This window comes from Gadus morhua, chromosome 7, assembly GCF_902167405.1.
Source record: "Gadus morhua chromosome 7, gadMor3.0, whole genome shotgun sequence".
NCBI lineage: Eukaryota > Metazoa > Chordata > Actinopteri > Gadiformes > Gadidae > Gadus > Gadus morhua.
The window spans coordinates 3,621,175-3,648,941 of NC_044054.1; the positions used below are offsets into that span (position 1 = coordinate 3,621,175).

Below are 27,767 nucleotides of genomic sequence, written 5' to 3' on the forward strand. Positions count from 1 at the left end.
TCCAACCAAATCATTGGATTTCCAATATCTTTTCACCAGAATGACCAATCACACGTTCCACTGTCCATTTCTCTCCATTTCTCTTCCATATCTTTTCACCAGAATGACCAATCACACGTTCCACTGTCCATTTCTCTCCCTGCGCTAAGCCAATCACGGACAGGCTAGCGACGCTCCGAATTCGGAATGGATTTTAACTGTAGAACAAACCACACGTATTCAATCGTCATTCCTGAAAACGACTCTGTAAGGTAAGGGTTTGAATTACATTAAAACACATTTAACACATTTAACACATCCAATCGCGGAAATGATCCACCCTATAAATTCGGACAGGTCATGCTCTGGAAAAGGTAGCGGTAATAACGGTAGTAAGTACGCTCTTCTGAAAACTAGTCTGCAATGTAACGGTTTGCAATTTACATTACAACAAATGCTTTACATTTAAGAACCAATAAATCGCGGAAATTATCGACGTTATAAATTCGTTCTACTGAATATAGGGTATTACTTTATCCAAAAGTCTGACCGTGCGGATTGTCTTAGCTTGTCCGGACATGTCACTACTTTTCCTCGTCATTTCACTGACTTTGGTTAATTTACAAGCATGTTAGCATCGGTTTAACTTTACTAACTTGAAATGATCGACGATCTAAATTCGTTCTACTGAATATTGGTATTATTTAATCCAAAAGTCTGACCGTGCGGATTGTCTTACCTTGTCCGGACATGTCACTACTTTTCCTTGTCATTTCACTGACTTTGGTTAATTTACTAGCATGTTAGCATCGGTTTAACTTTACGAACTTGGGTCAACTTCTTGTTAATTTATTGCATGTCAGCCTCAGTAGGAACTAGTAGTACGATTACGGTGAACGACCATTTTAATTCACCTGTACGGTGAACGACCATTTTAATTCACCTGTACGGTAAACAACCATTTTAGATTACATGGGGATATACTAGGGATTATTTTGTATGTATCACACATACACACACACACACACACACACACACACACACACACACACACGTATATATATATATATATATATATATATATATATATATATATATATATATATATATATATATATATATATATATATAGCATATGTCTTTGACAATGTATGGTAACTTGGCCATTCTTCCCCTTGTCTTCAGATGTCTACTAAGAAGCATCGATCCATGGGGTCTGAGGAGTGGGTGAGCCGCCTGAGGGCATTTGCCTCTTCTGGCACTTGGCCCTCCAGTGCAGGGAACAGGCCATCTCCAAAACAGGCCAAGTGGCACAACCTCTACCAGAAGGTAAGCTTTGCCCCAACAGTAAACCAAAACTCCAAAGTGAACCAATTGTGTCTAAGTAAATCATTCTTTTCAATGAATTACAGATTGAGAAGTGTCCCATGATGCTGCGTGGGCAGACCTTAATGTTAGGGATAGCCCAGACATGTACCTGTGGCTTTCACTCCCAGCAGGTAATATTGAGAGCCTGGTGAAATAAATGCATTTTGTAGGCTTACAATTTGTGATGTGGACAAAATCCCATATTGATTAGTATTAATGCTTGTTTAATGGTTTTATTGTTTCTGTCTGTCAGTCTGTGAGAAGCCCTGCAGCTACCTTTGCCTCCACCTCTGCTGCGCCTGCACGGAGCCCTGGGAGGCCTGCATTGACGCTGGCGATGGTGAATATTTCCATCACATTAAATACCATGTCATTCACCTGGTTAGCCATGATCAACTCATCTCAGATCTGTGTGTTTACATAACTTTCATGCGTATCACTGGTGTGTGTATAATGTCATTTTTAACACCATTTTATTAAGACTATTCTTGGTTGATTTTCAGTTTGAGAAAGCGCGGTTTGGTGGGACTTTGTCTGCTGCAGCCAAGCCGAATGTCAATCTGACCAGGAGGCCTGTTGAGGTAATTGATGTACCTATAGCTGTGCCTGATGCCTAAGAACACAGCCATACAGCCAACACTATCTTTGTTTTGTAATTGTACTTCATCGGCTCTGTTTCCCCCTCTTCCCAGCGTCCCTCCAGCCCTGCCACTGTCCCGTCTGGGAGAAGCACTCCATCCGCTACCCCACCTCGAGTGACGCCCCCTTCCAGTCCCAGATTCTACAGGCCTGTCTCCCCTTTCTCTCTGCCTCCATCCAGCCCCATCATGTCGGCGGCGAGGACCAGCTCTTCTCCTCTGGTTCGTGCAACTGTAATAACCTCTCTACAGGTCTTACATACTGTAGCGTGTAGCGGATAGATGATTTATGATCTTTTTCTTTTTCTTTATGTAGGTTGAATCAGATACGAGTCCTGCTCCTCCAGGTCTCCTCCCTGCTCCTCCAGGTCTCCTCCCTGCTCCTCCAGGTCTCCTCCCTGCTCCTCCAGGTCCCCTCCCTGCTCCTCCTGGTCCCCTCCCTGCTCCTCCTGGTCCCCTCCCTGCTCCTCCTCTTGCTGCTCAGTTCTGGCTGCCGGTGGAAATGAGGAAGACCATTCCCCAGCAGGACCAGCGCTGGATTGCATCCACGCTGTGGAGGAACCAGCGGCTGCGACCGGACGTCCAGCTCTGGTATGAGCCACCTGTTCCTGCCCTCATCTACAACCAGGTCCCATCACCAGACCGCTTTTTTATGCACCGGCTCCTGGTGTGGATGCCCTACCACCTGTGGAAGGTGAGGCTGTCCTGCCCCCAGTGCAAGGGGCAGCTCACCGGGGCCGGCATCCACAAGAGGGCACGGAAGGTCCTGGACGTGGACAGGTACTACCTGATGGTGACGGAGACCCTCAGGTGCAACTCCTCCAGTTGCATATCAAATTACCTGTCCACGAGCCAGACCGTCCTGGACCAGCTGAGCTTGGCTCTCCGCGGGGAGTTCCGCCTCATCCTGACCCGCAAGTGAGTTCAGATCATGAAAGCAAATATCTTTTTTCAGTAATCAGTAATCCAGCAAATAGCAATATTTGATCACACTAAACCCCATCAATATTAGATCAAAAATATTTATAACATTTTGCCCATAGAAAACTCTTTGTCCAGCCAAACTAAATAATTTGATACAATCATACCTGTCCACAAAGGTATGCGTGTGACATCCGTGTCATCCGGATGCTACGGGAGAGGACCCTCGGCAACAGCTCCACACGCCTGGCCAAACAGCTGCGGGAGAACCACGGCGAGGAGTGGCTGCAGCGGTTGGCCCGCTACATGGAGCTGGCCAATGACTTTGCCCGCAGGCCCGGTCTCTTCCCTGTGGTCTGTCAGAGCCCCCCCGAGCCTATCGCTGTCCCGACCAACAGGTGGCTCCTGACGGTGTACGGGAAGGACTTGATGAGCCGTATGGGTCACATCAAGGCCAGCATCACCTCCACCTTTGGCTCCATTTTAAAAATGGATTCTACAAAGAAGGTAAGAAGGACATCAGTAATAATGCATCAACAATATATGAAATGGGTTTTCTCATAACACCATATCCCAGCTTGGGAGCCATTGAAGTTATAGTCACAAATGTGTCAATGTTTATTTGATGTGCATTTTTGCGTGTGTAAATGCCTCTTTTATATGTTTATTCCTAGATATATATTTTGCTTCTGTTTTGTTCTTATTCTAATTTATATTACTGTTTTGAAAGCACTCTGAATTAGTTTATTCTGATTAATTCCAGATGACCAAAAAGCTGGCTGGAGCCGCCAAGGGGACGGCGCTCTGGGTGTCCTCCGTCAGCAACGAGAAGGGGCAGGTCCTGATCAGCGTCCTGACAGCCCAGGAGGGACCTGGACTGGACCGGATGGTGTCAGGCCTCATCAGGCGCTACAGCGAGGCGGGCGTGGCTCCCCCTATACTCCTCTATGTGGACTGTGGCTGCTGCAAGGAGACGGGAGGGGAGAGCAAGCTGCAGGCCAGGTTCGGCGGCTGGCCAGACCTCGTCATCCGGCTGGACATCTGGCACTTCCTTCGGCGGCTTGCGGCCGGATGCACGACCGACGCCCACGCCCTGTACCCCATCTTCATGGCCACGCTCTCCGTCTGCCTGTTTGAGTGGGACCCTGAAGATGTGGCCCTTCTGCGCCACGCCAAGAGGGAGGAGCTCCGGAGGGAGGGTGTGCCCGGCATCTCCGAGGCTCTGGTGGACAGCCGGTTGACCAAGGCCCAGTTGGCGCTGTACTGCAGGCGGAGGACCCGTGGAGAGGAGGCCACCATCCGCCAGGTGGAGGCCCTGCTGCAGGAGCTGATGGGGGACAAAGGCAGGGACCTGCTGGGTGTTCCCCTCCTGGACCGGGTGAGGATGGAGCACATCTGGCGGGTTCAGAAGAGGCACGTCAAGTGCATCCAGGACCTGCCAGGTGTGCCTCTGTACACAAAGACCGGCACCACCACCACCAAGGACGGCGTCGTCCTCACCAAATACAGGTGTGCGCGAGGTTCAACGTCACTGGAGTCCTTCCACTGCCACCTGAACCGCTTTATTCCAGGTGAGTTTTAATGACATCACCAGCGTCTAACACACTGACGACCATTTACTTTTATTGGTAATACATGTTTTACAATACAATATTCTGTACTTTCAGGGACCCAGGCCAATGACCTGAACTTCCAGCTCTACTTGCTGGACGGGCTGAACCGGTGGAACCAGGACCGGGCTGCTGCTGCTGTGGCTGAGAAGATGTCCGCTCTCCTCAGCTACTCAGGGGATCTGGTACACTGTGTGAACACATTTGGCACCAATGTGTTTGGACAGATGTTTGTCCCCTCTTTCCGCCTCCCCAGCAAGTACACTGGTAAGTTGCACTGAATACTGAATGCTTCACACTGGGACATGAAATGACGACCAGGCATGTATACGTTTATAATGAAATGTTGTTAATTATGCAAAACAGATTAGATTCACATATTTGCATATTCTGTCGTCCAATCTGTCATCATAAATATGTTAACAAGTCACAACAAGAAGGTGCTATAATCAAATAATGAATGGGGGCTGCTCACTTTCTATCTATATTCAGACCAACATTAATATGGGTTCCACACATGTTGATGTACTTATTCTGCTAATCAAAATGTTGTTTTCATTCCCAGGAGAGTTGATAGGCATTGACTACCTCTACATGCAGACGGGGAAGTGCATGCAGGACATGGATCCTGAGGGGGAGGAGACGGAGCAGCTGCTGGAGGACCTGGGCGACGAGGCAGAGGATGAGGGCTTCACAGACGACACCGAGGCTAGTCTGGAGCTCTTCTCTGCCCTCATTTCACTACCACCTGCTCAGCCCTCCACCAGTGGTTCCTGGTCCGCTGCTCCACCTCCTCCTTCTCCACCACCGGCTCAGCCCTCCACCAGTGGTTCCTGGTCCGCTGCTCCACCTCCTCCTTCTCCACCACCACCGGCTCAGCCCTCCACCAGTGGTTCCTGGTCCGCTGCTCCACCTCCTCCTTCTCCTCCACCACCGGCTCAGCCCTCCACCAGTGGTTCCTGGTCCGCTGCTCCACCTCCTCCTTCTCCACCACCACCTCCACCTGCGTCATCTGCTGTCACCGCTCCGGGTGCCGCCCCACAGGTTCCTGTTGAGCAGTTGGTAAGTACCTTTGAGCAATAGTGAAACATAACATTTCGATTTCTTTCCTATTTGTCCAGCATCGATGTTAAAATGGTTTTATTTTTCAGGCAGTGGATGAAAACAACATCCCGGGCCTGGAGAGGGTGGACCGCCTAGCCGAGTATCTGGTGGGGCTGAGGAGCCAGACCAGCCTGGCCCTCAGCAACCGGGATGTCGGCATCATCGTCGGCCTGTGGGAGGACCTGCTGCCCTACGACCAGCAGAAGGCGGTGTACCATGCACGGCACCAGGACAGGCTGCTGACGGGGCGCTTCAGGTCGCCGAAGAAGAAGGGAGAGTTCACGTCGGGTGTGGACAGTTTGCGGAGATGCACCATAACAGCGAGTGCATCTCCTGCACAGTGGCCTTCATGCTGCCGCCTGGTTGATGCCATCTGTGTTAGGCTCTGCACCCTCCACCCTTCCCCTACCAAGAAGGGGAAGGGGTACCTCTCAAGGTGGAGTCTGATCCTGAGGGACTACCGCAGGATCAGACAGCTCATCCTGGCCAACGGGGCCGTGATGTCCACCACCAGCCTGCAGCTGGTTGAGGTGAACCAGACCACCCTCATCCAGTGGCACAACAGGAGGGTGGCCAGGCAGGGTGTCTCCGTGTTGTGCCAGGGTGTGGACCTGCCTGCCCCTGTGCCTGTTGCCACCGTGGTCTTACCTCCGGGTATGGACCGCCCCGCTGTGGCTCCTCAAACCCCGGGCCTGGTGAAATATTCCTACCACCTCCCGGAGAGCACAGCGGGGCGGGCCAAAATGAACCGGAGGGCCACAGCCACTGCCACCGCAGCCGTAGCACCAGCACCGGCACCAGCACCAGCAACGGCACCTGCAACGGCTGTAAGGCCCAGGATGAAGACAGCCCAGAGGCGGCTGTTTCCCTGTCCTCCCACCCCTGCCCCTGTCATCAGCAGCACCCCTGCTCCATTTGTTTTTGCCCTCCCCCGGGCCCCTGCTCCATTTGTTTTTGCCCTCCCCCGGGCCCCTACTCTCTCCGGCACTCCTGCCCTCACCCAATCCCTCCCTAGCACATCATTCCTCCCGGTAAACCCCCTGTTGCGCTACCCTCACGCCCAGCCCCCCATTATGTTTGCTGTCCCCTCAGCAGTGCCTCCTGCAGAACGGAAGAGGCCTTACAACAGGACTGGGGAGGCAAATAAATGCAGGAGGTGTGGGGAGCCCCGGAGTGCAGCGACTGGCCACAGCCAGTACAAGGGGAAAATCTACTGCCCCTCCTCCGAGTCCCTGACCAAGGAGCAGTGGTTGGCGGAGAGGAGGAAATAAGATTACCAGTGTATAGTATCTATGTTATATGTTAAAATAAACATGTTTATATATTAACAAATGTTTTAAGAATTATTTGCTGGTCATCTTATTCGAATCATTAGCCAGATCCACTCCACAAGAGGAAGCAACATACTACTATTGCAATATAATATGCACACAAAATGATTTATAGTTGAAATACTTGTAGGTTGAAGATGGAGGCTAAATTGAGCCCACAGGTCACAATACAAATAATAACTAAACAAGTAGCTTGCTAAAGAGTGCACAGGTGTGCTGTGAATAGCTGTATGGCTACAACAATAGTGGAAAAGAAAGTAACATATTCATTAGAATATTCCCATTAAAATAAGTGCATATGTGTGTCAATGGAGGGCAAGGGTAATTATATTTGCGCAAGAGATCTTGAGTACATCCATGAATTAACCAAAAAAAATGTTTGTCACCGGTGGGACTTGAACCGCCGACCTTCTGTTCCAAGGCTGAAGAATTGCAAACAAAACCCCACATTCTCAGGTTTTTATTAGTTTTTTATGTAATGAAATGTTTTTTTGTAATTTATGTCCTAAATTTCTCTCATTCCCTTCCCTTTCCCCTTTTTCTCCCTTTGTCCTCTCTTTTTCCCCTTTTTCTCCCTTTTTCCTCTCTTTTTCCTTCCTTTTCTTCTCCCCCCCTTCTCCCCCCTTTCCTTCCTTCTTCCCCCCCCTTAAAAGACTATTGTTCCCCAGCTTGACGAGATCCTAAATCCGATCCGTCTGCTTTTTAGATTCTGGATCGTCCAACCAAATCATTGGATTTCCAATATCTTTTCACCAGAATGACCAATCACACGTTCCACTGTCCATTTCTCTCCATTTCTCTTCCATATCTTTTCACCAGAATGACCAATCACACGTTCCACTGTCCATTTCTCTCCCTGCGCTAAGCCAATCACGGACAGGCTAGCGACGCTCCGAATTCGGAATGGATTTTAACTGTAGAACAAACCACACGTATTCAATCGTCATTCCTGAAAACGACTCTGTAAGGTAAGGGTTTGAATTACATTAAAACACATTTAACACATTTAACACATCCAATCGCGGAAATGATCCACCCTATAAATTCGGACAGGTCATGCTCTGGAAAAGGTAGCGGTAATAACGGTAGTAAGTACGCTCTTCTGAAAACTAGTCTGCAATGTAACGGTTTGCAATTTACATTACAACAAATGCTTTACATTTAAGAACCAATAAATCGCGGAAATTATCGACGTTATAAATTCGTTCTACTGAATATAGGGTATTACTTTATCCAAAAGTCTGACCGTGCGGATTGTCTTAGCTTGTCCGGACATGTCACTACTTTTCCTCGTCATTTCACTGACTTTGGTTAATTTACAAGCATGTTAGCATCGGTTTAACTTTACTAACTTGAAATGATCGACGATCTAAATTCGTTCTACTGAATATTGGTATTATTTAATCCAAAAGTCTGACCGTGCGGATTGTCTTACCTTGTCCGGACATGTCACTACTTTTCCTTGTCATTTCACTGACTTTGGTTAATTTACTAGCATGTTAGCATCGGTTTAACTTTACGAACTTGGGTCAACTTCTTGTTAATTTATTGCATGTCAGCCTCAGTAGGAACTAGTAGTACGATTACGGTGAACGACCATTTTAATTCACCTGTACGGTGAACGACCATTTTAATTCACCTGTACGGTAAACAACCATTTTAGATTACATGGGGATATACTAGGGATTATTTTGTATGTATCACACATACACACACACACACACACACACACACACACACACACACACGTATATATATATATATATATATATATATATATATATATATATATATATATATATATATATATATATATATATATATAGCATATGTCTTTGACAATGTATGGTAACTTGGCCATTCTTCCCCTTGTCTTCAGATGTCTACTAAGAAGCATCGATCCATGGGGTCTGAGGAGTGGGTGAGCCGCCTGAGGGCATTTGCCTCTTCTGGCACTTGGCCCTCCAGTGCAGGGAACAGGCCATCTCCAAAACAGGCCAAGTGGCACAACCTCTACCAGAAGGTAAGCTTTGCCCCAACAGTAAACCAAAACTCCAAAGTGAACCAATTGTGTCTAAGTAAATCATTCTTTTCAATGAATTACAGATTGAGAAGTGTCCCATGATGCTGCGTGGGCAGACCTTAATGTTAGGGATAGCCCAGACATGTACCTGTGGCTTTCACTCCCAGCAGGTAATATTGAGAGCCTGGTGAAATAAATGCATTTTGTAGGCTTACAATTTGTGATGTGGACAAAATCCCATATTGATTAGTATTAATGCTTGTTTAATGGTTTTATTGTTTCTGTCTGTCAGTCTGTGAGAAGCCCTGCAGCTACCTTTGCCTCCACCTCTGCTGCGCCTGCACGGAGCCCTGGGAGGCCTGCATTGACGCTGGCGATGGTGAATATTTCCATCACATTAAATACCATGTCATTCACCTGGTTAGCCATGATCAACTCATCTCAGATCTGTGTGTTTACATAACTTTCATGCGTATCACTGGTGTGTGTATAATGTCATTTTTAACACCATTTTATTAAGACTATTCTTGGTTGATTTTCAGTTTGAGAAAGCGCGGTTTGGTGGGACTTTGTCTGCTGCAGCCAAGCCGAATGTCAATCTGACCAGGAGGCCTGTTGAGGTAATTGATGTACCTATAGCTGTGCCTGATGCCTAAGAACACAGCCATACAGCCAACACTATCTTTGTTTTGTAATTGTACTTCATCGGCTCTGTTTCCCCCTCTTCCCAGCGTCCCTCCAGCCCTGCCACTGTCCCGTCTGGGAGAAGCACTCCATCCGCTACCCCACCTCGAGTGACGCCCCCTTCCAGTCCCAGATTCTACAGGCCTGTCTCCCCTTTCTCTCTGCCTCCATCCAGCCCCATCATGTCGGCGGCGAGGACCAGCTCTTCTCCTCTGGTTCGTGCAACTGTAATAACCTCTCTACAGGTCTTACATACTGTAGCGTGTAGCGGATAGATGATTTATGATCTTTTTCTTTTTCTTTATGTAGGTTGAATCAGATACGAGTCCTGCTCCTCCAGGTCTCCTCCCTGCTCCTCCAGGTCTCCTCCCTGCTCCTCCAGGTCTCCTCCCTGCTCCTCCAGGTCCCCTCCCTGCTCCTCCTGGTCCCCTCCCTGCTCCTCCTGGTCCCCTCCCTGCTCCTCCTCTTGCTGCTCAGTTCTGGCTGCCGGTGGAAATGAGGAAGACCATTCCCCAGCAGGACCAGCGCTGGATTGCATCCACGCTGTGGAGGAACCAGCGGCTGCGACCGGACGTCCAGCTCTGGTATGAGCCACCTGTTCCTGCCCTCATCTACAACCAGGTCCCATCACCAGACCGCTTTTTTATGCACCGGCTCCTGGTGTGGATGCCCTACCACCTGTGGAAGGTGAGGCTGTCCTGCCCCCAGTGCAAGGGGCAGCTCACCGGGGCCGGCATCCACAAGAGGGCACGGAAGGTCCTGGACGTGGACAGGTACTACCTGATGGTGACGGAGACCCTCAGGTGCAACTCCTCCAGTTGCATATCAAATTACCTGTCCACGAGCCAGACCGTCCTGGACCAGCTGAGCTTGGCTCTCCGCGGGGAGTTCCGCCTCATCCTGACCCGCAAGTGAGTTCAGATCATGAAAGCAAATATCTTTTTTCAGTAATCAGTAATCCAGCAAATAGCAATATTTGATCACACTAAACCCCATCAATATTAGATCAAAAATATTTATAACATTTTGCCCATAGAAAACTCTTTGTCCAGCCAAACTAAATAATTTGATACAATCATACCTGTCCACAAAGGTATGCGTGTGACATCCGTGTCATCCGGATGCTACGGGAGAGGACCCTCGGCAACAGCTCCACACGCCTGGCCAAACAGCTGCGGGAGAACCACGGCGAGGAGTGGCTGCAGCGGTTGGCCCGCTACATGGAGCTGGCCAATGACTTTGCCCGCAGGCCCGGTCTCTTCCCTGTGGTCTGTCAGAGCCCCCCCGAGCCTATCGCTGTCCCGACCAACAGGTGGCTCCTGACGGTGTACGGGAAGGACTTGATGAGCCGTATGGGTCACATCAAGGCCAGCATCACCTCCACCTTTGGCTCCATTTTAAAAATGGATTCTACAAAGAAGGTAAGAAGGACATCAGTAATAATGCATCAACAATATATGAAATGGGTTTTCTCATAACACCATATCCCAGCTTGGGAGCCATTGAAGTTATAGTCACAAATGTGTCAATGTTTATTTGATGTGCATTTTTGCGTGTGTAAATGCCTCTTTTATATGTTTATTCCTAGATATATATTTTGCTTCTGTTTTGTTCTTATTCTAATTTATATTACTGTTTTGAAAGCACTCTGAATTAGTTTATTCTGATTAATTCCAGATGACCAAAAAGCTGGCTGGAGCCGCCAAGGGGACGGCGCTCTGGGTGTCCTCCGTCAGCAACGAGAAGGGGCAGGTCCTGATCAGCGTCCTGACAGCCCAGGAGGGACCTGGACTGGACCGGATGGTGTCAGGCCTCATCAGGCGCTACAGCGAGGCGGGCGTGGCTCCCCCTATACTCCTCTATGTGGACTGTGGCTGCTGCAAGGAGACGGGAGGGGAGAGCAAGCTGCAGGCCAGGTTCGGCGGCTGGCCAGACCTCGTCATCCGGCTGGACATCTGGCACTTCCTTCGGCGGCTTGCGGCCGGATGCACGACCGACGCCCACGCCCTGTACCCCATCTTCATGGCCACGCTCTCCGTCTGCCTGTTTGAGTGGGACCCTGAAGATGTGGCCCTTCTGCGCCACGCCAAGAGGGAGGAGCTCCGGAGGGAGGGTGTGCCCGGCATCTCCGAGGCTCTGGTGGACAGCCGGTTGACCAAGGCCCAGTTGGCGCTGTACTGCAGGCGGAGGACCCGTGGAGAGGAGGCCACCATCCGCCAGGTGGAGGCCCTGCTGCAGGAGCTGATGGGGGACAAAGGCAGGGACCTGCTGGGTGTTCCCCTCCTGGACCGGGTGAGGATGGAGCACATCTGGCGGGTTCAGAAGAGGCACGTCAAGTGCATCCAGGACCTGCCAGGTGTGCCTCTGTACACAAAGACCGGCACCACCACCACCAAGGACGGCGTCGTCCTCACCAAATACAGGTGTGCGCGAGGTTCAACGTCACTGGAGTCCTTCCACTGCCACCTGAACCGCTTTATTCCAGGTGAGTTTTAATGACATCACCAGCGTCTAACACACTGACGACCATTTACTTTTATTGGTAATACATGTTTTACAATACAATATTCTGTACTTTCAGGGACCCAGGCCAATGACCTGAACTTCCAGCTCTACTTGCTGGACGGGCTGAACCGGTGGAACCAGGACCGGGCTGCTGCTGCTGTGGCTGAGAAGATGTCCGCTCTCCTCAGCTACTCAGGGGATCTGGTACACTGTGTGAACACATTTGGCACCAATGTGTTTGGACAGATGTTTGTCCCCTCTTTCCGCCTCCCCAGCAAGTACACTGGTAAGTTGCACTGAATACTGAATGCTTCACACTGGGACATGAAATGACGACCAGGCATGTATACGTTTATAATGAAATGTTGTTAATTATGCAAAACAGATTAGATTCACATATTTGCATATTCTGTCGTCCAATCTGTCATCATAAATATGTTAACAAGTCACAACAAGAAGGTGCTATAATCAAATAATGAATGGGGGCTGCTCACTTTCTATCTATATTCAGACCAACATTAATATGGGTTCCACACATGTTGATGTACTTATTCTGCTAATCAAAATGTTGTTTTCATTCCCAGGAGAGTTGATAGGCATTGACTACCTCTACATGCAGACGGGGAAGTGCATGCAGGACATGGATCCTGAGGGGGAGGAGACGGAGCAGCTGCTGGAGGACCTGGGCGACGAGGCAGAGGATGAGGGCTTCACAGACGACACCGAGGCTAGTCTGGAGCTCTTCTCTGCCCTCATTTCACTACCACCTGCTCAGCCCTCCACCAGTGGTTCCTGGTCCGCTGCTCCACCTCCTCCTTCTCCACCACCGGCTCAGCCCTCCACCAGTGGTTCCTGGTCCGCTGCTCCACCTCCTCCTTCTCCACCACCACCGGCTCAGCCCTCCACCAGTGGTTCCTGGTCCGCTGCTCCACCTCCTCCTTCTCCTCCACCACCGGCTCAGCCCTCCACCAGTGGTTCCTGGTCCGCTGCTCCACCTCCTCCTTCTCCACCACCACCTCCACCTGCGTCATCTGCTGTCACCGCTCCGGGTGCCGCCCCACAGGTTCCTGTTGAGCAGTTGGTAAGTACCTTTGAGCAATAGTGAAACATAACATTTCGATTTCTTTCCTATTTGTCCAGCATCGATGTTAAAATGGTTTTATTTTTCAGGCAGTGGATGAAAACAACATCCCGGGCCTGGAGAGGGTGGACCGCCTAGCCGAGTATCTGGTGGGGCTGAGGAGCCAGACCAGCCTGGCCCTCAGCAACCGGGATGTCGGCATCATCGTCGGCCTGTGGGAGGACCTGCTGCCCTACGACCAGCAGAAGGCGGTGTACCATGCACGGCACCAGGACAGGCTGCTGACGGGGCGCTTCAGGTCGCCGAAGAAGAAGGGAGAGTTCACGTCGGGTGTGGACAGTTTGCGGAGATGCACCATAACAGCGAGTGCATCTCCTGCACAGTGGCCTTCATGCTGCCGCCTGGTTGATGCCATCTGTGTTAGGCTCTGCACCCTCCACCCTTCCCCTACCAAGAAGGGGAAGGGGTACCTCTCAAGGTGGAGTCTGATCCTGAGGGACTACCGCAGGATCAGACAGCTCATCCTGGCCAACGGGGCCGTGATGTCCACCACCAGCCTGCAGCTGGTTGAGGTGAACCAGACCACCCTCATCCAGTGGCACAACAGGAGGGTGGCCAGGCAGGGTGCCTCCGTGTTGTGCCAGGGTGTGGACCTGCCTGCCCCTGTGCCTGTTGCCACCGTGGTCTTACCTCCGGGTATGGACCGCCCCGCTGTGGCTCCTCAAACCCCGGGCCTGGTGAAATATTCCTACCACCTCCCGGAGAGCACAGCGGGGCGGGCCAAAATGAACCGGAGGGCCACAGCCACTGCCACCGCAGCCGTAGCACCAGCACCGGCACCAGCACCAGCAACGGCACCTGCAACGGCTGTAAGGCCCAGGATGAAGACAGCCCAGAGGCGGCTGTTTCCCTGTCCTCCCACCCCTGCCCCTGTCATCAGCAGCACCCCTGCTCCATTTGTTTTTGCCCTCCCCCGGGCCCCTGCTCCATTTGTTTTTGCCCTCCCCCGGGCCCCTACTCTCTCCGGCACTCCTGCCCTCACCCAATCCCTCCCTAGCACATCATTCCTCCCGGTAAACCCCCTGTTGCGCTACCCTCACGCCCAGCCCCCCATTATGTTTGCTGTCCCCTCAGCAGTGCCTCCTGCAGAACGGAAGAGGCCTTACAACAGGACTGGGGAGGCAAATAAATGCAGGAGGTGTGGGGAGCCCCGGAGTGCAGCGACTGGCCACAGCCAGTACAAGGGGAAAATCTACTGCCCCTCCTCCGAGTCCCTGACCAAGGAGCAGTGGTTGGCGGAGAGGAGGAAATAAGATTACCAGTGTATAGTATCTATGTTATATGTTAAAATAAACATGTTTATATATTAACAAATGTTTTAAGAATTATTTGCTGGTCATCTTATTCGAATCATTAGCCAGATCCACTCCACAAGAGGAAGCAACATACTACTATTGCAATATAATATGCACACAAAATGATTTATAGTTGAAATACTTGTAGGTTGAAGATGGAGGCTAAATTGAGCCCACAGGTCACAATACAAATAATAACTAAACAAGTAGCTTGCTAAAGAGTGCACAGGTGTGCTGTGAATAGCTGTATGGCTACAACAATAGTGGAAAAGAAAGTAACATATTCATTAGAATATTCCCATTAAAATAAGTGCATATGTGTGTCAATGGAGGGCAAGGGTAATTATATTTGCGCAAGAGATCTTGAGTACATCCATGAATTAACCAAAAAAAATGTTTGTCACCGGTGGGACTTGAACCGCCGACCTTCTGTTCCAAGGCTGAAGAATTGCAAACAAAACCCCACATTCTCAGGTTTTTATTAGTTTTTTATGTAATGAAATGTTTTTTTGTAATTTATGTCCTAAATTTCTCTCATTCCCTTCCCTTTCCCCTTTTTCTCCCTTTGTCCTCTCTTTTTCCCCTTTTTCTCCCTTTTTCCTCTCTTTTTCCTTCCTTTTCTTCTCCCCCCCTTCTCCCCCCTTTCCTTCCTTCTTCCCCCCCCTTAAAAGACTATTGTTCCCCAGCTTTGGCGCAGTAGGCAGCGCGTCAGTCTCATAATCTGAAGGTCGTGAGTTCGAGCCTCACACGGGGCACACATTTTTTGCAATCCCTGGAGGGTCAAGTTGTTTATATGACTCTCGATATCACCCAAATTACATAATGCCCCGTTTCCACAAGCTGGTTTCTTTGCTAGAATATTTTAAAGGGGCAGTTTGTTGAAACCAGGCATCTCTCTCTAGGCAGTGGCGGAGCCAGAATAATTTTATAGGGGTGGCCAGACTGGGACCAAAATTCTCATAGTGGTGGCCACATAAATCAGAAACATGATTGTGTTTTCATTAAGCATCTAAAGTCGGCTTTACCTGATAGTATTAGGCCTTTTCATACCACTGACATGGTTACCAGGCAGCGGAAAAAACAACTCGTTTATTCTAACTTTTCTAGTAGTCCCAGTCCCCAATCCCATTATACTAAATTGATGGAGTTAATTCTAGAGGGTACATCTAGAGAAAATAAGTCCATTATTTTAGTGTCTCATTTTTTTTTTGCGATTTTCACTGGCTACAATATTGCATCGGTCAGTTGTCAAATTTGCTGAAGAAAATGTTAAACTTCAATAATTGTTCATAGTCAACTTATATAGTGCATTTATTTAAGCTCTCAACAGCATAACCATACAGCTTCAGCATAACCATACAGCTTCGCCTTCGCCACATCGCCGGGAAAACACGGCACACGCAAAGTACATCCATGGAATCAGCCGTTCAAAACCAGTCTGCATGAATCGTATGACAACTGGATGGCAGGGGATGCGGACAAGGAATACACTGCAGGGGAGAACATGAGAGCCCAAGCTCGCCGCATAGCCTGGGTGCTTTAAGCATGGAATAAGCTGGATACGGAGTGGGTGAAAAACTATGTGTGTGTGTGTGTGTGTGTGTGTGTGTGTGTGTGTGTGTGTGTGTGTGTGTGTGTGTGTGTGTGTGTGTGTGTGTGTGTGTGTGTGTGTGTGTGTGTGTGTGTGTGTGTGTGTGTGTGTTTGTGTGTCACTCTGTTCGAGCCTGCATGAGAGTTCAATGTTGTCATTAGCTGTTAGGCTACGTCTTTCTGACCAATCGCAGTTCAAGGCCGACCTGGGCTGTAGGCTATATTCGGGAGGGGGCGCTCAGTTACTCCCATCTAGACAAAATCGAATTGGTTGCGACGTTGACCCGGCGCCCCCCGAAAAGTTAACGGGCCACAGTGAATTCTCCCAACTCTCCCGATTACCACACAGGCACGCACTGCGTGTGCGTGCGTGCCTGTGTGTGTGTGCAGGGCATGCGTTATTCAATTGCCTGGTAAACATGTAGGCCTAGGCCTACGGTAATATTCATACTGGTTTAAATAATGCATTTGATAGGCTATTTCCCATCGTTGCTGAGCAAGAGTTTTGTTCGAAAGTTCAGTGATAGAAAACAAATAATAGCCCGGGCTATTTACGTTTTACGGTACCTGTCATGCACCTACCCGATGTCAAGTGGACCGGGTTGAATTCACTGCGGGTCTCTCTTATATCCATCTTACGAAAGGTTTCAGTATCCGCGTCAAAATTATGACGCTATTATTTCCGACCACCAGAGGGCAGCGTCGTACAACGTTCACATCTGGATTCATGCCACTCCAAATGATCCAACACTATGGCGTTATCTCGGTCTACCGCGACGCATCTTCCGGCCTCTTACCTCCTATTAGCGCTGTACGCCATGTACCGTCCCCAGAGAGAGATAAAGAAAACATAACAAGAACGATAACAATTGCGAGGAGAATAAATATACACATATATTGATTTGACAAGTGAATATCCCAAAAAAAACATGCCAGCATAACGGATGTCCATTTACGGATGTCCCGCCCTCTTTCGCCTCTCGCCTTAACCCGTGTAACCGAATGGCCAGCCCTCTCTGCCCTGTAACGCCCATTTGGGCCATCCTTAACCATGCCGTCTTTCGTGATGCGGAGCGACGACCTCCTCATCGCTCAATGGAAAATATGAGATGTGAAAAGTTTAGTAAGAGGAGAAGGAGGACGTGGAAGAACAGGAGGAAGACTTTGACATGAGTTCGGTTCACTAATCTGAGGATAACTATTCAACCCGAGATGTTTTCTGCCCCCACCGACGATTCACAGCAGAGATGTTAACAACGCGACTCTTTTCCTGACATGAACTCCGAGAAACTGAACCAGCAAACTTAGTTTGACGCTCCAGAGTCTACGTCTCGACTCTCTGGTCTCCAGCAGACTGCTCTCTTCTCCTTGTCCCAGGTAAGACGTCCTAAAACCCTAACTCTTACCATTAATCTTTATTTTAACCCTGATCATAACCCTCAGAGGAATATTTAATCCCATGGAATGAACATATGAATGAACATCTGTTTTTGATTAATTGTAAACAGGCCTAATTAATGTTAGTGTTTCAGATTAGTGTGGATGTATCCTATGGCCAGCTACGATTCCTTTGAATAACACCCTTTATGGGCTTTATGTTTAAAGTACCTTAATACTTACGGGGCTTTAAGGGACCTTGCCCCTTGATTCGCCTCATGCCAGATGACTGAATGCTGACTCAGAGGAAATGGACAGGGTTATGGAACAAATCTCATCTTTCAGAAGTTAAACTCTGAACACGATAAAGAGATTTAAGATCCTAACCCTTCGACGTCATTACTTAATTACGTCATCTAGACGCTGAAGAAATGTTTGACTTTTGAGGTCAATTTTTTTTCTTTGATTTTCTTCTCCCATATGAAACTTGAGGTCGTTTCTAAAGTGTGTGTGTGTGTGTGTGTGTGTGTGTGTGTGTGTGTGTGTGTGTGTGTGTGTGTGTGTGTGTGTGTGTGTGTGTGTGTGTGTGTGTGTGTGTGTGTGTGTGTGTGTGTGTGTGTCCCAGTAGTCTGTGAGCTGTGGTCCTGATGGGAGACTGGAGCGCTCTGGGGAAACTGCTGGACAAAGTCCAGGCCTACTCCACAGCCGGAGGCAAGGTGAGGAGATCTCTGGTAGCACCACCTCCTCGAGGAGGTCTCTGGTACCACCACCTGCTCGAGGAGGTCTCTGGTACCACCACCTCCTCATGCGGAGGAGGAGGTGGTCTGGGTCTCTGACCTCGTGGTCTGGGTCCAGTTTGATGTGAATGGGTGAATGTCGGGCAGTATTGTAACACTGGTGAGAGAGGTGCGGTATAAATGCAGTCCGTTTACTGTATGATGGTCATGCTCCATGGAGCTTCAGGGGTCCAGAGTCCCACACCAACCTCATCATCTCAGGAGCTTCCAGAAAAATAAGGAAGTAAACCGGATGTCGATTCTTTCATCAAATCCGGGTCTGAGCACTGTTCTCATTAGTGGAGGATTACTTCCAGTTATTAATCCGAATGTGATTCGGGATGAATCTATATGAGACACAAAACAGTTATGTTCACTTTACATTCAGGGCGTTACAATAAATCCATTAGTCTGTGTAGAAAGAGAAACAGCAATATATCTCTGTGGGTACAGTAAGGATCTTCATAGAACCAAGTGCCAACACTAACCATCACTAGGTTAACCCATTCCATGTATACAACACAGATGGCTATGATATCCTAGCTAAGAGCTAGGAGGAGCTAGGATGGTAAGATGCTATCCTAGTTCGGAGCTAGGAGGCTAAGATGCTATCCTATCTAGGAGCTAGGAGGCTAAGATGCTATCATAGCTAGGATCTAGGAGGCTTAGATTCTTTCCTAGCTAGGAGTTAGGAGGGTAAGATGCCATCCTTGCTAGGAGCTAGGAGGGTAGCTAGGAGGAGCTAGGAGGCTAATATGCTATCCTAGCTAGGATGGTAAGATGCTATCCTAGCTAGGAGCCAGGAGGGTAAGATGCTATCCTAGCTAGGATGGTAAGCTGCTATCCTAGCTAGGAGCTTCGAGGGTAAGATGCTATTCTATCTAGGAGCTAGGAGGATAAGACTCTATCCTAGCTCGGAGCTAGGAGGCTAAGATGCTATCATAGCTAGGATCTAGGAGGCTAAGATTATTTCCTAGCTAGGAGTTAGGAGGGTAAGAGGCCATCCTTGCTAGGAGCTAGGAGGGGAGCTAGGAGGAGCTAGGAGGCTAATATGCTATCCTAGCTAGGATGGTAAGATTCTTTCCTATCTAGGAGCTAGGAGGGTAAGATGCTATTCCATCTAGGAGCTAGGAGGGAAAGATGCTATCCTAGCCATGAGGATAATGGCGCATTTCCACCGGAGGGTGCGGGGCGGTTCGGTGCGCAAAGGTGCGGCAGGGATCGCGTTTCCACCACCAAAAGTGGGCTACTAAACTAATATTGTTTGAATAGACATACATGGACTGAGCCGCACCCGTGATGACATGGGGATAAAAACAATCAAACAGTACCTGCAAGGTATTATCTAGACGATGGATATGTCGCACCAAACTTTAGCTTGGGCGAACAAGGAGGTGGGAGACGTTCCGAAACCATGGAACGACTTCCATGGTAGCTCTTGGTTTAATGTGTCCCGTTCCTATTTTCCATTGTCTTTATTGAGCAGGCCACCCTGTGTCGCGCTGCTATAATGTCACAATGTTTACGTAGCTGCCGCGGCGATCGACATCCGGCCTACCATAAGGGTACTGTCGGCGGTGGAAACGCAACCTCGGAACTGAACAGGTCTAGCTATACCGCCCCCTCCCTACCGGACTGAGGCAACCCGAACCGAACCGCACCCTCCAGTGGAAATGCGCCATTAGATGCTATACTAGCTAGGTGCTAGGAGGGTAAGTTGCTCTCCTCCTCCTCTAACCTCCTCCAACTCCTCCTCTCTCCTCTCCTCCTCTAGGTATGGCTCTCCGTCCTCTTCATCTTCCGTATCCTGGTCATCGGTACTGCGGTGGAGTCTGCGTGGGGCGACGAGCAGTCGGCCTTCAAGTGCAACACCGCCCAGCCGGGCTGTGAGAACGTCTGCTACGACAGCTCCTTCCCCATCAGCCACGCACGCTTCTGGGTCCTGCAGATCATCTTCGTCTCCACGCCAACGCTGCTCTACCTCTGCCACATCTTCTACCTCATCCACAAGGAGGAAAAGGTAAGGCTTCATCTACCTCCTCCTCCTCCTCCACCTCCTCCACAAGGAGGAGAAGGTAAGGCTTCATCTACCTCCTCCTCCTCCACCTCCTCCACAAGGAGGAGAAGGTAAGGCTTCATCTACCTCCTCCTCCTCCTCCTCCTCCTCCTCCTCCTCCTCCTCCTCCTCCTCCACAAGGAGGAGAAGGTAAGGCTTCATCTACCTCCTCCTCCTCCTCCACAAGGAGGAGAAGGTAAGGCTTCATCGACCTCATCCTCCTCCACCTCCTCCACAAGGAGGAGAAGGTAAGGCTTCATCTACCTCCACCTCCTACACATGGAGGAGAAGAATGATTCATTGATGATAAACTAGATTGGTGCTGGCACAGGACTCTAGTTTGCATGAAACACAAAGTTGTCATCAGACCTCAAAGAGTAAGAAAACTTCTGAATCATGTGTAGGTCAGAGGACAACTGCTCCCCATAAAATAATCATAATCGCCCTCGAAATTGGGACGAGAGGTTTTTAGATAACGAGTTAACTTCTGTGTTCACTCTATCTGCAGAGCAGGTCCAGATTTGATCATCTAACCTTAATATCTGGTTAATAATCCCGACGTTTGAATAGAATGGACCTAAACGCCCCCAAAACATCTGATCACAGAGACGCTCTGTCTGAAACATCTTTATAACATGGCTCTGAAATGTCGTACATTGGAACGTCGTTACAATGCATAAAACTGAAGAACGCTGGCCAGAGGCCAGGCCCCTAAAACGATGGCAGGGTTGGAGAGTAAGGTCAAGGTGAGGTCACAGTGAGGTCATTGGGGTCACGAGGAGTTCCTCCCCTCACTAAAACGTCTCTGACCCTGTGGGCGTGTCTCTGACCCTGTGGGCGTGTCTCTGACCCCGTGGGCGTGTCTCTGACCCTGTGGGCGTGTCTCCTTGCAGCTGAAGGTGAAGGGGGAGCGGCTGAGAGAACTTCAGACCAAAGGACAGGATGTGGAGCGATCGCTGAGGAAACTGGAGCTGAGGAAGGTGAGACCACAGACACACACTCCTTACTTGGTTAGTAGTGAGTTAGTGTTTAGTGACCTTACTTGGTTAGTAGTTAGTGTTTAGTGACCTTACTTGGTTAGTAGTTAGTGTTTAGTGACTTTACTTGGTTCATATTTAGTTAGTGTTTAGTGACCTTACTTGGTTTGTAGTTACTTAGTGTTTAGTGACCTTACTTGGTTAGGTGTTAGTTAGTGTTTAGTGACCTTAATTGGTTAGTAGTTAGTGTTTAGTGACCTTACTTGTTTAGTAGTTAGTTAGTGTTTAGTGACCTAACTTGGTTAGTAGTTAGTGTTTAGTGACTTTACTTGGTTCATATTTAGTTAGTGTTTAGTGACCTTACTTGTTTAGTAGTTAGTTAGTGTTTAGTGACCTAACTTGGTTAGTAGTTAGTGTTTAGTGGCCTTACTTGGTTAGTAGCTAGTGTTTAATGACCTAACTTGGTTAGTTAGTTAGTGTTTAGTGACCTAACTTGGTTAGTAGTTAGTGTTTAGTGGCCTAACTTGGTTAGTAGCTAGTGTTTAGCGACCTTACTTGGTTAGTAGTAAGTTAGTGTTTAGTGACCTTAATTGGTTAATAGTTAGTTAGTGTTTAATGACCTTAATTGGTTAGTAGTTTGTTAGTGTTTAGTGACCTTACTTGGTTAGTTGTTAGTTAGTGTTTAGTGACCTTACTTGGTTAGTAGTTAGTTAGTGTTTAGTGACCTTAATTGGTTAGTATTTAGTTATTGTTTAGTGACCTTAATTGTTTAGTAGTAAGTTAGTGTTAAGTGACCTTACTTTGTTAGTTAGTGTTTAGTGACCTTACTTGGATAGGTAGTTAGTTAGTGTTTAGTGACCTTACTTGGTTAGTAGTTAGTCTTTTGTGACCTTACTTGGTTAGTAGTTAGTTAGTGTTTAGTGACCTTACTTTGTTAGTTAGTGTTTAGTGACCTTACTTGGTTAGTTAGTGTTTAGTGAACTTACTTGGTTAGTAGTTAGTGTTTAGTGACCTTACTTGGTTAGTTAGTTAGCGTTTAGTGAACTTACTTGGTTAGTAGTTAGTGTTTAGTGACCTTACTTGGTTAGTTAGTTAGTGTTTAGTGACCTTACTTGGTTAGTAGTCAGTTAGTGTTTAGTCATGCAGTCCCCTGACGTGTTTTGTGGCTCCTCAGATGAAGTACGGCATCGAGAAGAACGGAAAGGTGAAGATGAAAGGAGCTCTGCTCAGGACCTACATCTTCAGCATCCTGCTCAAGTCCTTCTTTGAGGTCCGTGGACACCATCGCACACTGGATGACACGCACACGAAGACACACACCATGACATACCATGACACAATGGATGTCACGCACACAAAGACACACACCATGACACACCATGACACACGCATCGCACGCCCCTAACTAATATTGTTTAAATAGACATACATGTTACTGAAGTGGTCTAAAATAGACATACATGTTACTGAGGAGGTTTGAATAGACATACATGTTACTGAGGAGGTTTAAACCCCTCAGGAGGAGGTTTTAAATAGAAATCCATGTTACTGAGGAGGTGTGAATAGACATGCATGTTACTGAGGAGGTTTGAATAGACATACATGTTACTGAGGAGGTTTAAACCCCTCTCTTTGCCACGTTAAGTCTCAGTCTGAAGTCCTTTGAATCCAAACCTGCGGTCTCACAGCCACATCGACTGAGTCTTCTCCGTTGCTTGTAAACACAAACCCAGGATCCTCTAGTGCAGAACTTCGGCCGTGGCTAATTAGTCTCCAACAGGAACCAGATGTGTAGATAAACAAAGTACAGACAGTTAACCACACATGACGCTGCATTAGACGTTGTTCCGCTCAATTGCTGATAGTTGCTGTTTACTTTGCAGCATTTTCCACACGAACGTCTCAGACTAGCGTCGCCCTTTACATTCACATTCAGCGGACGCTTTTATTCATACAAACGTACACTCATTCACACACCGATGGCGGAGTCGACCCCTCAGGAGCAGTCAGGGTGAGGCGTCTCGCTCAGGGACACTTCGAGAGGGGGAGCCGGGATCCAACTAGCAACCTTCAGGTTACCAGTCAGGCCGCTCTACCCCCTGAGCTACACCGACCTCTCAACTTTCATAACCTGACGTTACGTTAGAGTTGAGCTCCATGTCGTCCTGCCCCGAGTCTGATCAAGTGTTTTCGATCTTCTGCCTGCATCGTTCGATCGTCGCTTGGCCACAGACTCCCCAGAATCCTCAGAGAGCCGACTGGTTTCCACGCCTCACATCCAATAGGACGCAGACGAGCTTTACGTTCGCTCAGATCGTTCAGAACCATTTGAAGTAACGTTAGAAACGATTTCAGAAACTTGACAAAGAAAACTTGTTTCTCGTCTCTTCTTCACATCTGATGAATCCACCGATCACGTTGGCGCTGATGCTGCCTCTACACCCATGTGTCAAAGTGATCAATATCTGTGTGTGTACAACCCGCTTCACCTCCTAAGGGCACCCCTCGGGTGGTTTCAAACCTAAGAGGTCTGTGTGTGTGCGTCTGTGTGCGTGTCTCTCTGTGTGTGTGTGTGTGTCTGTGTGCGTGTCTCTCTCGTGTGTGTGTGTCTGTGTTTGTGTGTCTGTGTGTGCGTGTCCCTCTCTGTGTGTGTGCGTGTCTCTGTGTGCGTGTCTGTGTGTGCGTGTCTCTCTCTCTGTGTGTATGCGTGTCTCTCTCTCTGTGTGTGTGTGCGTGTCTGTGTTTGTGTGTCTGTGTGTGCGTGTCTCTCTCTGTGTGTGTGCGTGTCTCTGTGTGTCTGTGTGCGTGTCTCTCTCTGTGTGTGTGCGTGTCTCTGTGTGTCTGTGTGTGCGTGTCTCTCTCTGTGTCTCTGTGTGTGTGTGTGCGTCTCTGTGTAGGTGGGCTTCCTACTGCTGCAGTGGCACATCTACGGCTTCAGCCTGGCGTCGCGCTACGAGTGCGAGGCGTACCCCTGCCCCCACCGCACCGACTGCTTCCTGTCGCGGCCCACCGAGAAGACCATCTTCATCGTCTTCATGCTGGTGGTCTCCCTGGTGTCCCTGCTGCTCAACCTCATCGAGCTCTTCTACGTCACCTACAAGTGGGTCAAGGACACCATGAGGGCGTCCGAGGGCCAGCAGCTCCACCCCCGCCTCCGCCTGCTGCCGGGGGCCGGAGGAGGAGTGGGAGGAGGAGGAGTGGGAGGAGAAGAAGGAGGAGCGCCGTACCACTACTGCAACGGCTGCCCCCCCCCCTCCGCCCCTGTCTACAACCTGGATGCCACGGCGACGGTGGCAAGGGGCGACTCGGTGAACCACTACAACAAGACGGCGAGCGAACAGAACTGGACCAACTTCAGCACGGAGCAGAACCAGCTGGGCCGCTCCCCGCCCCGTCGCCACGGCAGCCAGCGCAGTACCGGCAAGAACAACAACAACAACAATAACCACAACAACAAGGCCGGCGCCAACGCCAGTGACTGCAACCGCGACAGCCCTGCCTTCCTGGGCCCCGCCTTCGTAGGCCCCGCCCACGGCCAGCCACCGCCGTCGGACAAGGTGGAGACCAAGGAGCTTCACCTCCTCCGGGGGCTGGAGCCGCGGCCCGGCAGCCGCGCCTCCAGCCGCGCCCGCACTGACGACCTGGACATCTGAGGGGGGGGGAGCTGGAGAACCCAGGAGGAAGCTGGAGACGCTTTAAGGGACTCTCCAACATGCTTAGCTTGAGACTCTTTTAAGGGAGCTAGAGAGGTTCTTAAGGGAGCTGGAGAGGTTCTTAAGGGAGCTGGAGACGTTCTTAAGGGAGCTGGAGACGTTCTTAAGGAGGCTGGAGACGCTTTGAGGGAGCTTGAGAGATTCATAAGGGAGCTCGAGAGGTTCTTAAGGGGAGTGTTCGCTGCGCTGCTATGCATCGTCAAAACGACAGCGCTAGCTTGTTCTGGCGAGTCGAGACTTATGTTCTTGTCGGAGAGTGAAGAAGCGTTTTTTCTTTCCTGTGGAACAATCCGGGTCATTGTTGTCATGGCTACGTGGACTGAGATGTCCGACACTACGAGGGGAAGCACCACCCATTGACTCCAACAATGGGAGGAGCTGGTTTCCTGGATCCATTGTTTCTGCTGGGAAGCGGCCGTGGCGATCTGCTGGAGGTATTTGAACTGTGTGTCCACTGCTCTTCAGCGATGCCTTAAGAACTCAAGTCTTGTTTTTGATGTTGTACTTTCTGAGCTGTACGTTAATGGGCTTTAGAGAGAGCAGAAAAGAGCAGAGAGAACAAGACTTGGAAACTAAACTACCAAAACCAACAATCTTCTTCTTCTTCTTCCATTATTTCTCCAACGCGGAGAAGTTCTGCATCTGATTCCCTGAACGATGGAATCCACTCAGAAATGAGCAAGAATCCAAATCTAAACTGTCTCAGACAGTCAAACTCAAACAGATATTCAAAAAAGTGTGTTTCCTGCTCTAAAAGCTGATTTAAGTCATATCTCTTAAAAGCTCCCTACAGCAACCTTTGTGCCTTAAGTGATGAATGGTTTTCAAAACCACTCACCACAAATGTAGTACATGTCTTTCTCAGTGTGAGTCTTTTGGATATCAGTATTTTCTGTAATGTAGTTTTAGAGATTTTTTAGTATTTTTAAGGAGTCATTTTCCGCTATTTTTACAAAGTGTTACCAGTAAGTATGATCATCGTTCCAGAGATATTTAATGTTCTTTGTTAGTTTGTTGTTTGATTAAGAGATTGATTCATAGAGCGAATGACTGTTAGAACAGATTACGTATTTATTATTTTATTTGTCTGTATTTTTATTTTGCTGAAGAATATATTTTATATCCTGACAAACTTTGAATAATAATTGTAAATCAAACTTGAAAAATGAACAAAGCAAAAAAAAAAACGTTTAATGTTTGTTCATTCTCTCAACGTGATGCCACCTTTGGTGATCATTAAATCAGAATTTAGAAATTATAGAAAAGGACGAGCGGCGTTTCAGGATCTTCTGCACAAAAGTGGGCGACTTTATAATCTTTGTCTCCAGAATGACATTAATTATCCTGTGTCTCATTGCAGGATTACATTCTTGTTTCATCACAGCTCAAAATACGTTGTCAGCAAGGTTACCTTCCCGTTTCTAGAGATCTTCAAGCCATTAGCCAATTAGCCGTGTTTTACTCGAGCTCATGGGCTCAGGATGTGTCCCCAACACCCAACCCATTATTTCTAAATCAATGATTTTGTTTAAGATATGTATTTAGTAGAAGCAGACTCTAAACCCCCTTTTAAAGGTTGGGTATGGGATTTGCGAAACGCCAGCAGATTTTGAAAAAACACAACTCAAATGGTCCTACCCCCTCTCCTTCAACGCTGACTATGACTCCACCCATTCCAAATACATGGACGCTAGGGCTGTAACGATACACAAATTCACAATTCGGTTTGTATCACGATTTTTGACCCACGGTTCGATACATTCCACGATTCTTTTAAATTTAAAAAGCATTTTATTTAAACAACACTGAAATACCAATTATCTTAATGTAACATTTCATAACAAATAATTTGGAACACTGAACAGATTTGAACCGAAAGAATACTATTAAAGTATAGCTAAATTAATAAAGAAATAACCAAAGATTGCAGTTGGAGGATGCTTTTTGCTGGTAGGCATAATAGCGCCCCTTTAAAGAGCCCATGCCATTAAAATCACATTTTTCCTGTTGTTTGTTAAATAACATGGGTCTGAATAAGTTTGTGAGAAATCTATGCAGTGTGTCTGCTGAATGCAATAGGCAATGAAAGGAAAAAGGCAGAAGAAATGAGCCAATCTGGATAAGGTGACACTGTGACGTAGCGTTGTCAAACTATTATTCATGGCCCTGCCCACTTGGTTGGTTCGTAACCACCCACAAGAATTCTGAAGGAGTCGTGATTGAGCTAGTGCTAAATGCTAATACGTGTATGGTAGTTGCTTAGTTCGTAGTAACAGGCTAGTTACAGAATTTTGAATGCAATGGCAGAACGACATCGAAGTACATGAACTGCGACATGCTGCCTGCCGCCGGTTGCCGCGGCGCGAGGCACCACCGCCGCGAAGCACCACCGCCCGGCAGCGGGCAGCCGGGCGGTGGTGCCTTGCGCCGGCAGCAGGCAGCAGGCAGCGCGCGGTTCTGTCTACTACAGATTGATGTGGAAGTGGAAGAACCAGAGACGTCGGAGAACCCGACGAAGTCCTTTGTGATTCATTATATCGTCTGGACGTGCACACAGCTTTTGGCCGTGATAATATGTATTATTTGATATAGATATCTATGTATTATATGATATTATTTAGATATAGAGCTCCAGGACTGTAACGCAAGTGTTGTACACTTCCTTGTTATTTGGATAAC

General features: G+C 48.4%; 3 protein-coding genes across 4 annotated transcripts; all 3 read left to right on the forward strand.

Annotated features, from left to right (window-relative positions):
* Nucleotides 1-5: 5 nt before the first annotated feature.
* LOC115547840 (uncharacterized) lies at nucleotides 6-6,909 on the forward strand. The gene is made up of 12 exons (XM_030362312.1): nucleotides 6-251; nucleotides 1,165-1,308; nucleotides 1,392-1,478; nucleotides 1,601-1,687; nucleotides 1,851-1,928; nucleotides 2,040-2,207; nucleotides 2,302-2,903; nucleotides 3,086-3,413; nucleotides 3,670-4,477; nucleotides 4,574-4,783; nucleotides 5,082-5,578; nucleotides 5,668-6,909. Exons 2-12 carry the CDS (start codon nucleotides 1,165-1,167, stop codon nucleotides 6,889-6,891), a joined length of 4,233 nt encoding a protein of 1,410 aa, XP_030218172.1. The 5' UTR covers nucleotides 6-251; the 3' UTR covers nucleotides 6,892-6,909.
* A 764-nt stretch (nucleotides 6,910-7,673) lies between these two features.
* Nucleotides 7,674-14,575, forward strand: LOC115547839 (uncharacterized). The gene is made up of 12 exons (XM_030362311.1): nucleotides 7,674-7,919; nucleotides 8,831-8,974; nucleotides 9,058-9,144; nucleotides 9,267-9,353; nucleotides 9,517-9,594; nucleotides 9,706-9,873; nucleotides 9,968-10,569; nucleotides 10,752-11,079; nucleotides 11,336-12,143; nucleotides 12,240-12,449; nucleotides 12,748-13,244; nucleotides 13,334-14,575. Exons 2-12 carry the CDS (start codon nucleotides 8,831-8,833, stop codon nucleotides 14,555-14,557), a joined length of 4,233 nt encoding a protein of 1,410 aa, XP_030218171.1. The 5' UTR covers nucleotides 7,674-7,919; the 3' UTR covers nucleotides 14,558-14,575.
* A 2,666-nt stretch (nucleotides 14,576-17,241) lies between these two features.
* On the forward strand, nucleotides 17,242-26,276 carry LOC115547736 (gap junction alpha-1 protein). 2 transcript variants are annotated; one of them, XM_030362165.1, is made up of 6 exons: nucleotides 17,242-17,566; nucleotides 18,192-18,282; nucleotides 20,117-20,362; nucleotides 21,292-21,378; nucleotides 22,550-22,645; nucleotides 24,273-26,276. In XM_030362165.1, the coding sequence occupies exons 2-6, from the start codon at nucleotides 18,214-18,216 to the stop codon at nucleotides 25,026-25,028; spliced, it is 1,254 nt and encodes a 417-aa protein (XP_030218025.1). In that variant the 5' UTR covers nucleotides 17,242-17,566; nucleotides 18,192-18,213; the 3' UTR covers nucleotides 25,029-26,276. The 2 variants fall into 2 exon arrangements, with proteins under 2 accessions (XP_030218025.1, XP_030218026.1); XM_030362166.1 differs by having other exon boundaries at nucleotides 18,195-18,282.
* Nucleotides 26,277-27,767: the final 1,491 nt, after the last annotated feature.

Coding starts and splice junctions, on each gene's coding strand:
- LOC115547839 (XM_030362311.1), top strand. CDS start 8,831: ATGTCTACTAAGAAGCATCGATCCATGGGGTCTGAGGAGTGGGTGAGC. Junction 9,874..9,967: donor GGACCAGCTCTTCTCCTCTG/GTTCGTGCAACT, acceptor TTCTTTATGTAG/GTTGAATCAGATACGAGTCC. Junction 13,245..13,333: donor AGGTTCCTGTTGAGCAGTTG/GTAAGTACCTTT, acceptor TTTATTTTTCAG/GCAGTGGATGAAAACAACAT.
- LOC115547840 (XM_030362312.1), top strand. CDS start 1,165: ATGTCTACTAAGAAGCATCGATCCATGGGGTCTGAGGAGTGGGTGAGC. Junction 1,929..2,039: donor TGACCAGGAGGCCTGTTGAG/GTAATTGATGTA, acceptor CCCTCTTCCCAG/CGTCCCTCCAGCCCTGCCAC. Junction 2,904..3,085: donor CGCCTCATCCTGACCCGCAA/GTGAGTTCAGAT, acceptor CTGTCCACAAAG/GTATGCGTGTGACATCCGTG.
- LOC115547736 (XM_030362165.1), top strand. CDS start 18,214: ATGGGAGACTGGAGCGCTCTGGGGAAACTGCTGGACAAAGTCCAGGCC. Junction 18,283..20,116: donor ACTCCACAGCCGGAGGCAAG/GTGAGGAGATCT, acceptor CTCCTCCTCTAG/GTATGGCTCTCCGTCCTCTT. Junction 20,363..21,291: donor TCATCCACAAGGAGGAAAAG/GTAAGGCTTCAT, acceptor GTCTCCTTGCAG/CTGAAGGTGAAGGGGGAGCG.